The sequence below is a fragment of the Dunckerocampus dactyliophorus genome, chromosome 20, assembly GCF_027744805.1.
Source record: "Dunckerocampus dactyliophorus isolate RoL2022-P2 chromosome 20, RoL_Ddac_1.1, whole genome shotgun sequence".
Classification (NCBI taxonomy): domain Eukaryota; kingdom Metazoa; phylum Chordata; class Actinopteri; order Syngnathiformes; family Syngnathidae; genus Dunckerocampus; species Dunckerocampus dactyliophorus.
This window is the reverse complement of record NC_072838.1, coordinates 18,219,673-18,231,920: the sequence shown is the minus strand read 5'-3', so window position 1 is coordinate 18,231,920 and position 12,248 is coordinate 18,219,673. Positions and strand designations below refer to the sequence as shown.

Genomic DNA, 12,248 nt, shown 5'->3' with positions numbered 1-12,248 from the left:
CTGTTTTTAAAGACCTGCTGCAAAGATCCTCTTAATGACAAGATCAATTTGTATGTGTGTTTTTTAAGAACATACAGTACTGCAAAAACACTAGTCGAAGATCCTCTATATGACAGGACCACATTGTTTTTTTGGACATACTACAAAAACAGCAGTCAAAAGGTCTTACATGACAGCAGTCTGGTTTGCGTGGACTGTCAGTATTTCTATGTGTTTTATTAAACACACGTAATAGTTGCATAAATAACAATAGACAAGGTCTTCACATGCCTCTCCTCTAAAAATACACCAAAACTCTAGAGCCGGGTTTGTTTTTATTTACGGTAAAAAAAACCAACTTTATTAATACTTTCTCCTTGGTCAAAAGCAGAATATTATAAGAAGTCAAATCAGAAAGCATACAACAGTGGCTTTTGCTTCAGAAAACAGAAACAAATCGCTACTGATACAATGTGATAAATAAAAAAAACTCCCAACTAACTTGAATCGAGTCAGCAACTAAGAATTTTTTCCCTCTTAGCAGAAAAAACAAATCTGTTGGAAGTTTGCAAACAAAGATGGCGGTGCTGCTACATTAAGGCTGATCCTCTAGCAGGCAAACAGTGTGGATGCAGCTTCCTCATAAAGTGACAATGTACTTTTTTTTTTTTTTTTTTTTTAAATAGAGACATTAAATTAAAAAAAAAAAAAAAAAAAAAAAAAACAGGCAGGTATTGCACAGATCTTTGTACCCTTTAGAAAAACAGACCTCACTTGCGCACCCCAGAGGAGTATACAAGACTTTTTCTGGTCTGCTTTGTTGGAGTTGTTGCTGGAAATGGACTTTAAATCTTTATGGACTTGTGTTCTAAAGTGGAGTGTGAACAAGTGCGCCCCAAGTGAATGAAAGCAGAGCTGCTTAGCCTCTAAAAGCCTCCTCATTGGCATTTAAAACTCAACACAAGAATGTCTCACTCTATTCAATAAAAGCTTAGTCATCAAATGAAAATCAGGAAGCACCAGTATGTCCAGTGCTCTACTAAAACAACATAAAAAGCAAAAAGGTGATGTATCAGCTCAACTGATGCAATCATTAAATTAAACATAGACGACTAAAACTATTTGGCAACACACACACACACACACACACACACACACACACACACACACACACACACACACACTTTGGGGTGAGTGGTCTGTCCATCAATCAGGAGGATGGTGGAGTAGAAACACAAACGGACCAAAAAAATGAAACAAAAATAACGGGGACGTCCAAAAGGTGTGCCTTCACGTGTGGTAGATCTTGTCGTACTCTGTGCAGTTGTGGGAAGAGGCCAGGTCTCGGCAGATGGATGCGGGGATGCCGCCGCCGCCGCGGTGCTGCCGGTTGTCCGCCATGGTCAGGTTGAGCAGGCTGGTGCAGGTGGGCAGGTAGACATGCTGCACATGCTCCACCTCCGAACGACACACTGGACACAACTGCAGAGAAGAAATCATACAAAAAGGGTGAGATATTTTACTCCTCACGCTAACTTGGCGTCGTCTCACCTGCAGCTGAGTGGCGCAGGTCTGGCAGCACACCAGGTGTCCACACGGGCAGAAGGCGGCGTCGATCTGCTCCTCGCAGCACAGCATGCACAGCAGCGCCTCTCGCAGCTTCTGCAGCCTCTCCTGCAGCGCTCGACTCTGCTGGCAGCTGCCGCAGTCCGAGCCGTCGTCATCCTGCTGCTCGTCTTCCTGGTGCCGCCGCCGCCCGTCGTCCCGGCCGGGCGAGGACGGGGAGCCGCTGCTCGATTGTGACATCAGGTCCATGACGCCGGCATTGTAGAGGACGCGGCGGGCGTGGTCGTAGACTTCTTTGGAGGTGCGGCGGATGTCGAAGACGTACTTCTTGCCCAGGTTGATGTTTTCGTTGAGGAAGAGGGACGCCAGGTGGCCCTTGAAGTCCCGGCTGTACTGCATCATCACAGCGTTGGTTACGGTGTCGCACCTTGATGGAGGCACAACATTTTTATTTTTGTCTTCAAAAATCTTTTCCCTGAAAGAAAGGGTGATCTTATATTTGTCGATACACCTGCGGTGCGTTGGCATTACCTGTAGAAGGCGTGGGTTTCGGTGATGGCGCGGTACAAGCCACTGGCCGCCCGATTGCTGATCAGCTTGAACATGAGCACCACGCTGTCATTGGTGTCCTTGGTAACCGTCAGATACACGGTCTTCCCCGACTGGGTGGCGATCTGAATGACGGGATAGCTCACCCTGTCGCGACAGACGGCCGCATTTAGGACTACAAACATTGAAGAAGTCGCAGGATTTTGTCGTGTTGGGAAGCACCGGTTGACGAGGCTGAAGTCCTCCTTGCACACGGCGATGCCTTCTGGCCCGACACCGATGGCCAGGCGCTGTCCGTTGGCGTCGCGGGCCCAGTGCCACTCGACCCCGTAATGCTCCAGCATGGAGACCAGCTGCAGGGCTTGATACTCCACTGAGCCCTGGCTCACCCCGTCCAGAGCCTTGTGTCTGGACACAATGCTGTGGAAGACACCCAACGTCAGCAATCTTCTTACTCGGACTTCTCGTCCAGTAGTGAAGGGGGGTGGACTACTACCCCCTTCAGAGATACCGTGTTGTCTACCAGTATTGATCTCTGGGCTCAACTGTACTACTGAATTGTTGGTCATTGATCTCCATGGTTCATGAGCTTCCTCTACCTGTTGATGGTGGCGGGACAGGGCTCCTCCCCGCAGAGTTCCGAGTACCAGTACTGGGCTGTGTTTTGGTTGTAGTCGCCAAACTCGGCCTGGGCCAGGAGAGCGCTCAGTTCCTCGGCTTGCTCCGAGCCCATGCGCAGGTGACCGTTGTGGAGGTCCTCCTTCACGTGCATGAAGAAGATGTGTCTACAGGTGGAAAAGGGACTCGTTATTGATGCTTTGAGTGTGCAGGCTTGAGTCACTTTGACTTTGTCACTGAGTCAGTGGAACACAGAGTCCACAACACGTGGGCCTTCACCGCCATAATGACTCATTTTCTCTTTCAATGTCTGCACAGTTCCAACTTCCTGTAGAAGAAAAGGCCTAAGCGTCTTTACAATGTTTGGCCTCTGATCCGTACTTGCTGTCAGAACTCTGTGAATAAGCGCACGTGAAGATCTACAGCGCTTTGTTGGGGAATTCTTTGGGCCCACTTGACTTTCCGAACTGCTTTTGTTTGGGTTGAAGAACACAGTGTTCTGGTGTGGCCAAAAACAACAGTCTTCTCCATTGTTTTGTCCACAAGATGTGAGGAATTCTTCACCGCGGGAGGTGAGAACACCCTGACATCATCACGGCCGTCGCTGAACTGGAGTAACCTGGGCCGGTGCCCATCTTCCCTTGACCTATGGCACAGTAACCTTAAGAAGATTGGAAGTGGGGACTTAAGGTTATGTTTTAGGTGTTGCATCTTCCACCAAGCAGTACAGCTCTGTCTTTGATACCAGTGGAGTGGTACGGTATCACACTTGATGATACGGTAGGTACACGAGCCAGATCAGATTTACTGTTAAAATCGTACCGCGACGAACCGCTTGGTGGAAAGATAGCTTAAAAAAGGTCCCCTGCTTTTTAAAGAAGTCCTAGCATTAGATGTGACAAATCTATCATCACTCTGAAACACTGCCTTCCTCCAGACTTGGCGACCCATCCTAAAATAAAAGCTAGACCTCTGCCAGCCAGCTACAGACACGGGAGCTGCAAATTTAATCGCATTGTGTTTTTTCCAGCAAATAGGCTAACCGAGCACAGAAAAACACAGACCCGCCTCGAGAAGACATCACATGCTTCGCAGGCGAAAACGTCCACCGTCCGGACCACAACAAGCGAGCCCCGTAGCCGACTGGTGAGCTTTGATATGGTGCTAAACATCCCACACAAACACTGCTCCATTGTGTCAGGCCCAGCAGGCGTCATGTGATGGAACGCTGCTACCTGCCTGATGCAAACAATAGGCTTGGCTTTAAGGCAGCAGGGTGCCGACCTGGGGTTACTAGAGGGCAAGCAGCCGAGGTTACTACAGTTCAGGTTTGCCAAAGGTTACCCTCGGTCGTTGAGCATCTACCTCCTGAAGGTGTTCGTATTCGGGGCTGAGGCAGATGGCCACCCACCCGAGTCTGCTTTGTGTTGATTTTATGGCTTATATTTGATATTCTTTTACGTTTCCTGTGAAACACTTGACGGCTGCAGGTTGATAAGCTGTATAAAAGAGGAACCGGCATTAATGACACGGCTTCTCTTTATGGTTTTGTTGTGTTAAACACTTCCTGAATTTAAAACAAATGTTCTCACCAAAATCTATGCATTGTTTTGTACACCATCCCTTCTAATAAACAAATGGTGACAAACGCATACGTTCTTTGTGGGTGAGGTCATAAAAATAAATGTTACTCAACACGACTGCAGTTGTTGTGGGCGCTCGCATGCGTCAACAGGTGCTGCTTCTTTAGCAAATCTGAGGTCAGCCATGCTAGAGGACAAACATTAATAATACAATAAGCTGTGGGTTGTAAAACAAAAACAAAAAAAAATGAAGGAACTACGGCGGGGAAACCGGCGGCCCATCCAGTCTGACTGCCCTGAGGCGGACCGAGGGAGGGGACACGGTACACGACAAACTAAAAACATGGCTACTCCTCATGCTGACAATTTAAACAAATAAAAAGACCTGTCCAGGAAAAACAGATCGGGTTTGGTCCTGGCGGTCACGTGTTGCTGGTGATGGAGTGGAGCTCCCGCAGGCGCAGCTGCTGGAGTTTGCTGCCAAATATCTCGCAGCTACCGACGTCGCCCTCTAGAACAGCAACTGTGCAGCTGTGAGGAGTCCAACTGCTAGCTGTCTTACACAAAAACTACTAACAAACTTACATTTTGTGGCAGATGGATAACTCCCTCTCTGTAGCATTACTGCCTCCCGCAGGGCTGGAGTGGAACAGCATTTACCGCATCTTTCAACCAGGCAGATTTTGCAGGTCTACATTACATTTTGCAGTGCAGATCCAGGATTATATTCATATGTAACAGTGGAATGTGATATCTATAACACATTACTGCCTCCTACAGGACAGAAGTGGAGCAGCATCAGCTACCCAAGCTTGCAGATGAAGACGATTCATGTCACAGGATTCGGACATCAGAAGCAGCATCTGTGCTAGGGGTAGGAATCACTCATGATATGATATCACAATAGTATTGCGATAGCGCATTAGTGCGATATAGCAGATTTACAATGAATGCAGGTAAAGAGTATTTCTTTATGTAGTATTTCATTACGTTTCACACTAAATGCACTTGAATCACCAATATCGATATTGGTATATGGATGTATATATATATGGATGCTATACCCTGTCGCGATACCCCGATATTCGTGTGTGCAAGCTTCGACTCCTGAACCGCTGCACGCTAAAAGGGTGAAAGTGTGCCAAAACATGCACACGTACTGTGTTGCCAGTGCTATTAGTTTTCACACAAACACACCACATGGTGGCGCTCTTATTAAACCATATCAGTTGAACCGACTTGAAACTTGTCACACTGCTCAACAAAAACACCGACTGTAACATTAGGGCGTTTATCCCAATGGTCGCTAAATTTGGTACGCACTGACAAGCATTGAGCAGATTGGTTGAAAGTCATGGTCGCCATCAAGCAAAACGTCCATAAGTCATTGGTCGTTTATCTAATAATGATACAACTTTGACGACATCTGTATTACACGTATGCTAGCATGTCTCCCAAAGCATTTTCACCACAACCAATAGGGGGCGCCACAAATACAGTTTCCAGTCAAGTGAACATTGGCGAGTTTGTCCAAGGTGAAGCTCATGTCCTTCACTTAGCTTATTCCTTTAAAAGCCCATTAGGCCTCGACGGGCCTGCAATAAACGGTGAAAATCCCTCTCCACTAAAGAGGCGCGTTCCGTCAAGTGAGCCATTAAGAGTCATCGCAGCATTCCATCGTCCTTTTTAGACCGATGCTCACCAAGTGACAGGAAGTCACCTGACCTACTTGCGTCATGGTCATGCATAGATAAGGTGGGTTGAGGGTGCTGCAGGAAGGTTTCAATGAAAGGGAAACCCTGAGAAGACAAGTCAAGAAGCCTTGCAACAAAGTCAAAGTCAAATAATGCCCTCCGTTCTCTCCTGCTCATCTCTACAATACACCATTGTCCCATTTTACTGTCTACCCCCCAGACAACGTTGCCTGTCCTAGTGGGATGCAGTGAATGTCAGCTGGGTCAGTGTGTGTATACATATATATGTGTGTGTGTGTGTGTGTGTGTGTGTGAGAACAACACATCCACACACACACACAATGTGAAACCCAACACCCCTGCTCAGATGCTGCAAACCCGCCCACTGGCAGCCAATCAGCAGCACAGTCCTCGGTGCTTGCAACAATGCGGTTTGTGCAGGGCGCCCAAAACGCACCGCCTGAGGTTACTCGCTGTCAATGAACTCTAGTAAACTCTGTGCTCACGAATCAAGGCTGATAAAAGTGACTAAAACACATTGGAAACGTGCAGACGAGTTGGACAAAGCAGACGTGGGCATGCTAAATCTAATGAAGACCTCAGAATGATGAGGATGACATTTTTGGACAGCACCAAGTAGGGAGGCTGATAGCTTTCCCAATGTCGGATGTGACCAAAAAAAAAAAAAGCTTTATCACAAGCACACTTGGAGTTATCTGGCATTGCTTAAGTAAATGAGGACATGAGACGTTAAAAGTGGTGTAAAAAAAAAACAAAAAAAACACAGCATGCTAGTTTGCCAAGACAAATTAGAGCCAATTTGGTTGTTTATTTACATTTTTCTGCACATTTGCAATCCGTCCAAACAGCACTTAAGGTACTCGTGGTGCGTTCAAGACCTGCAAGCGTCCTAATTGAAAGTAAAAAGCATGGCTGACATTTAAGTAAAGGAAAAGTGCACTTTTTTTTTGGAATTTTGCCCATCATCCACAGTCCTTGTGTGGGACATGAACATCCGTCTCTTTTCTGTGCGTTCTAAAGATACAAAAACTGCTAAAAAAGCAGCTTATTACTGAACATAAAAGGACACAGCTATTCCACCTACAAAACCCGCTATTAAAAACGCCCCCAAAACCCTCCAACAAGGTTTTATGGATTTCTATCCAGGCTGTGAGCATGTGGTAACAGGTACATTCATGATGGAATACTTACAGTATTTTGGGAACTTCCTTCCTGCGTGCATTGATTTCACATAGCAACATAGAAACGCTACACCTGGCCTCAAAAACAAAAAACACAGCAGCAGTGGCGGCAGCTCCAAAATGTAGCGCTACCTTTCTCTAGTTAGTCTGAGGTGTTGTGAGAGAGTGTGCGATGTGGTGAAGCTGGTCGCTAGCTGGCTAGCCCCTGCATTAGAGGGTGCATCACCTCGTAGACCAGGGGTGTTCAAAGTGTGGCCAAGGGGCCTTTTGCGCCTCGCTGCTTTTTATTTTGATATAACTTCTTAGCATATGTATAGTGTATGTGTTGCTTTACAAAACATCAAGATGGCAAAGTTCCAGCCTTTCATTTTCCACTATGTGGCCCTTGCTGGAAAAAGTTTGGACACCGCTGTCATACATGCCAATAAAGTACGTTTCTTTGCACAGTCATGTCACCAACAGCTGGCCTGGCATGCAAATTACACCGTTTTTTCCCCAGTCATGATCAGGATTTTGATGAAGTTGTCATTGGGTAAGGTTTTTTTCCTAGTTGCTGTTTATAGAGAAAAAGTTGTTAAATATTCAATATTTGAGTTTTGATTGTGGTTAAAATGTCTAAAACCTCCTTTTACAGGCAGTGAGAAGCCAAGATTTCCTCCTTGTTACATTTTAGCCAAGTGAGCTCTTGCAAACACGAGCAGATTAAATAGCTGTGATAAAAATGTGTGCCAGTGGCTGTGCCCTCTGATTGCACCCGACGACCAAAGCAACTTCAATAAGAAGGAAAAGAAAGGCTGTTTTCAAAAACATCCACCGTGTGAGTCGGGTTTAACGACGCAGGGCGACGGAGGGCTTGCTTGGATTGAATCACGGGAAGGAAAAAAAAAACAACAAAAAAACAGATTAATGCAAATAAGATGCTTAACAACAGCAAGCGCTTTTGGAGAGCCTCTCTTTGCAGATTTAGGGCTGGTTGGAGTCAAGCCACTGGGAGGAAGGTCTGTGTGTCCTTACTTCACTCCCTTCAAGAGGGCTCTTTACTTGCACTTAAAGCCTATTTCATGCAAGAAGCTGGCCAAAGTGTGATAGCAAAGACGCACCAAAAGAGGAGCTGCGGTGGAGGATAATAAAAGCATGGCTAATCAAAGAGTTGTGTTGCTTGCTTGCAGGCGTTTTAGATGCAACTTATGCATTAAAAAAGGAACCTAAACAGCCCGAGTGACCCTCTAAGCTCGACGTGGCAGCCGCTTATATAAGCCCTGCTTGGCGAGCATGCATTATGTAATGCACATGTCGTATAAGAAGGGCGTATGGACCCGCGCATCGTAGGCTCCTTCTGCTTTGTTCCAAGCATTTCAACCTTGTTAGAAAAAACACCTGTTGAACATTACCTCTGTGTTCACGCATGGATTATCCTGGGGGCCTGACATGCGAGTCTTTCCAGGAACGGGGTCAGATTTGTGTGCGCATGTGTGATGAAAAGGTGATGTAGTGCGACAGTAGCATTAGTGGGTCAAAGGTGACGCCACACTTGAAATAAGACGCTCAAACTTGGGAGCAGCTTGCATTTTTGCAGGAAATTGAGACACCAAATATGAGGTGAAAGAAAAATGGTAAAAATACAGTAGTAGTCTATCTGTTTGGCATGAGAGAAAGTTAGCACATGCACAATGGACATGCGTCAAGTGAGACGGATGTAACAGAATCCGGGAACTTTTCAAAATAAAACATTAAAAACATTTGAAAAAAATCATGGAAATTATTTTTTCTTTCTGTGCGGCCCGGTACCAAATGACCCGCGGCCCGGGGGTTGGGGATCACTGATTTAGATGATCTGTGACTAGCGTTTTTGCAGAAGGTCATAAAAAGCAGCACAGAGCTCCTGTCATATACATAGATGATCTTTGACTAGCCTCTCTGAAGTAGGTCCAAAGCACTCCAGGCATATAGAGGATCTTTGACGAGTGTTTTTGCAGTAGGTTCTTAAAAAAAAAAACAAAAAAAAAAAAAGCAGAATGCTCCTGTCACAGAGGATCTTTGACTATCATAAGGTTGTGTTTTCTGCCTTTATCAAAGTATGTATGACGATAATAGCCCCTTGTGCCTGCCAGCTCCTTATCGCACCTTTTTACAAACACCCCCCGCACCCCCCAGTGCCCGACGTTGGCCAGCTGTTGATAACAGCTGCTAATCTAGTGAGGTCAGCGCACAGGCAGCCACGCTACACACTCTACACCCCCCACCCTATTTGCCTTTCACTTTCTTCCTCTAAAAAGGTTGCCAAATATGGGCCCAAGAGTGGTGGAGGGGAGAGAGACATAAAACAAGTAGCAACATGTTGGGACGGCGTGAATGAAGCCGACATCAGTTACAATATTTACAATTCCTTGATTACCTCTGCCAAGCAAGTTATTGTTGGTTTGTGTTACTTAGCACACAGGGGTCAGACAAACCAACCAAAATACGGTGGTATTTTTGTCACTTAAGTCAAGATGGAATCAGATCACGCTGCCATGCAATAAAAAAGGTACAGCCCAGTTGTCTTCCGTGCATCACAAGTTATTTTTTATGCTACACAAAGATACTTGTTGCTCATATTGACTCCATGTTGTGTTTTTATGTTACACCAAGCATTCCAAGAGAGATCCCCTTCCCTTATTTGGCAACATCTACTGCCTCCATATTGTCAGAGGACAGATTGCCGATTGCAGAAACCACACAACACGGAAGGACTAACGAACAAATCCACCTTTCCAGGAACCCCCACCACACTTTTGCTAATAGCTCATGTCAGATATCCTTCAAGAACAGTGCAGAGAACTCTTAAGAGGTCTGAAGAAAATATTAGAACGCAACTAGACGAGCTAGTTAGGTGCCGGGAGCTCCAAATCCTCCTATTTATAGCCGCAGACACAAATGGGGCTCCAGAAACACTGAGTCAGAATCTGGGCTTGTCAAGGCTCATTAGTCATGGGTTTTTACCTATGCAGAGTATCGGGATTGCAAAAAAAGTACTTTGTCTTGGGGCTGAAATTGTTGGGAAAAGCCAAAGTGTAAACACGCCTTTCAATTCCAATGACAACAAAGCTGCCACCAGAACATCCCGGACGGGCCCGAGGGTTGCGCAGTTTCCCCAAAGGACAACTGCAAAAATGTCAAAACGCCGCGCTGTGCTTTTGTTTGCCACAAAGCGACGCAGTTATTCTGAGCGTGAATGGGGGGCAGTGACAGAGGTCCTGGCGGTCACAGAGAGGAGGGTCCCCCGGGGGCAGGCTGTGACGGCTCAGAGCTGCTGGCTTACATTTCCTGCTCGGCCACAACGACCGGCAGTAACCCCGGAAGAGCTCGGGGAAGAGGTTACTACAGGGCATGGCGGCGTGTACAACAAAGGTATCAGATTAAGCTCCTGGAAATTGTAAGCACTGGATTGTTGTGTTTTTTGCAGCACTTTGCCACCTCCAGTCTAAATCTAAGGAAACTACTTGGCTGATTCTGTAAAACTGTAGTTCCCTGAAATGTGGCTGTACTTTAGAGTAGTCAGTGCACAGCTTTATTATTCGCTGAAAAAGGAGTCAACACGCAGCCATAATTGTGTTTAAGACAAAATCACCTGGTTTGTTCCTGCAGAATAAGATGAGGCTCCACAAAGAATTTGACTCGCAGTCTCAGCCGACACGGCGCCACGTTGTCCATCTGCTGGCAGATGCGATTCCTCAGATTGAGCCACAAACTCTCGCCTTTACTGCCGGTGAACTGCAGCCCAAAGTAGTCCACCTCGATTATGCCCAACTTTCTGCAAACCTGGGAGGAGACAGGAGAAGCAACTTGAGAATAGGTGGATGCACCATGCAGTTTCAAATGATTTCTCATTATTCTTCAGCTATTTTGAAAATATTTTTTGCATGTTATTGTTTGTTGTATTGAGTTTTTAAATCACTTTTTTCCATTAGAAAAATGCCGTTTGAAGCATTCTTCCTCCCAAAAATGTAAATGGCCCCAGTGGTTTTATTCCAACATACAGTATGTGGTTTACGTTAACTTTGCTGTTGAAATTAAATCAAAAATAATAATTTTTTATTTTTGTGGTGCAATTTGCCCCAGTGACTCCCCCCAACCCCGACTCTACGCCAGTGGAGCCCACGCCCCTTCAGAAGCAGAAGCAGCAGCAGCCTGTGGGATCCTCATTACATAACATGATAAAACCCATTCACTGCATGCATGCATACGAAATGCATTTAAAGTTTTTATTAGAACCCAATGCGAGATCCACTTTCGGAGGGATGTTCGGCTGCGTGCGGCACAAAGTTCCGGACTTGCCGTGGAGATTTAGAAGGTTGAGAACATCAAGTGCTCGGCGAGAGAGAATGAACTGTAGTAACCTTTTGAGAAAAGCCATCCACCTCCGTGAGGATGTCGCTTCACTTTGTTGCATATCGTTATCATCATGGTAAACAACAATGTATATAATCTATTTGTGTAACTTTTTCATTTACATATTTAAAGTTAAAATGTCACACAGTTTTGAAGTTTTGTTTGGCGGTGAAGTCATATATCCCAAATTTGGCATTTGTCACGTTGATGGCATAACTAATAAGGAGTAATCTTATTTGGGGAGGAAAAAACTTAACACAAGAACGAATAGTTGGTGTAAAAGCTCACCTTATTCAAGCAATCTTCTCCGTTCGCCTTCGCGTCAACTTCCACTTCCATCACCACCGAGTCCGGGCGAGTAACGTGGCAAAGCATTTTGTTTGGCTGTGTAAAATCTTTAGTTTATGTGCCACTCCTCACTCAAAAATCAAACAATTATCCAGCTTCCTTCGACGCCCGTCATCTAGCCCCTTTTTGTCACTTGCTTACTACTTTCACTCGCAGTCTGTGTGGCAGAGCTCAACTCGCCGGCTCCGGTCTATATGAACTGAGCATCAGGGACGACCACCACCCACTCACCGCTAAGCCAATGGCAGGGCAGTTTCAATGAACCACTACCGGCTTCTCGACCAATCAGAAGTGTGGCGGCATATGCACTAAGCCAGCGAGGCGTTCAAGCGCCCTCG

The 12,248-nt window shown here is 45.9% G+C and overlaps 1 protein-coding gene across 2 annotated transcripts; it reads right to left on the bottom strand.

The window, feature by feature from the left end:
* Positions 1–348: 348 nt before the first annotated feature.
* On the bottom strand, positions 349–12,105 carry mylipa (myosin regulatory light chain interacting protein a). Of its 2 annotated transcripts, XM_054764246.1 has the most exons (7): positions 11,851–12,105; positions 10,802–10,992; positions 2,694–2,879; positions 2,317–2,514; positions 2,077–2,241; positions 1,531–1,972; positions 355–1,461 (listed from the first exon to the last, which is right to left on the bottom strand). In XM_054764246.1, the coding sequence occupies exons 1-7, from the start codon at positions 11,935–11,937 to the stop codon at positions 1,270–1,272; spliced, it is 1,461 nt and encodes a 486-aa protein (XP_054620221.1). In that variant the 5' UTR covers positions 11,938–12,105; the 3' UTR covers positions 355–1,269. The 2 variants fall into 2 exon arrangements, with proteins under 2 accessions (XP_054620220.1, XP_054620221.1); XM_054764245.1 differs by having other exon boundaries at positions 349–1,461; positions 2,077–2,514.
* Positions 12,106–12,248: the final 143 nt, after the last annotated feature.

What these genes read in the sequence shown, in the direction of transcription:
- mylipa (XM_054764245.1), bottom strand. Translation starts at nt 11,937, where the DNA reads ATGCTTTGCCACGTTACTCGCCCGGACTCGGTGGTGATGGAAGTGGAA. An exon ending in TGTCCCGCCACCATCAACAG is followed by an intron (nt 2,515 to 2,693) that starts GTAGAGGAAGCT and finishes TGTCTTCCACAG; the next exon opens with CATTGTGTCCAGACACAAGG. An exon ending in CCTGCGCCACTCAGCTGCAG is followed by an intron (nt 1,462 to 1,530) that starts GTGAGACGACGC and finishes TCTTCTCTGCAG; the next exon opens with TTGTGTCCAGTGTGTCGTTC.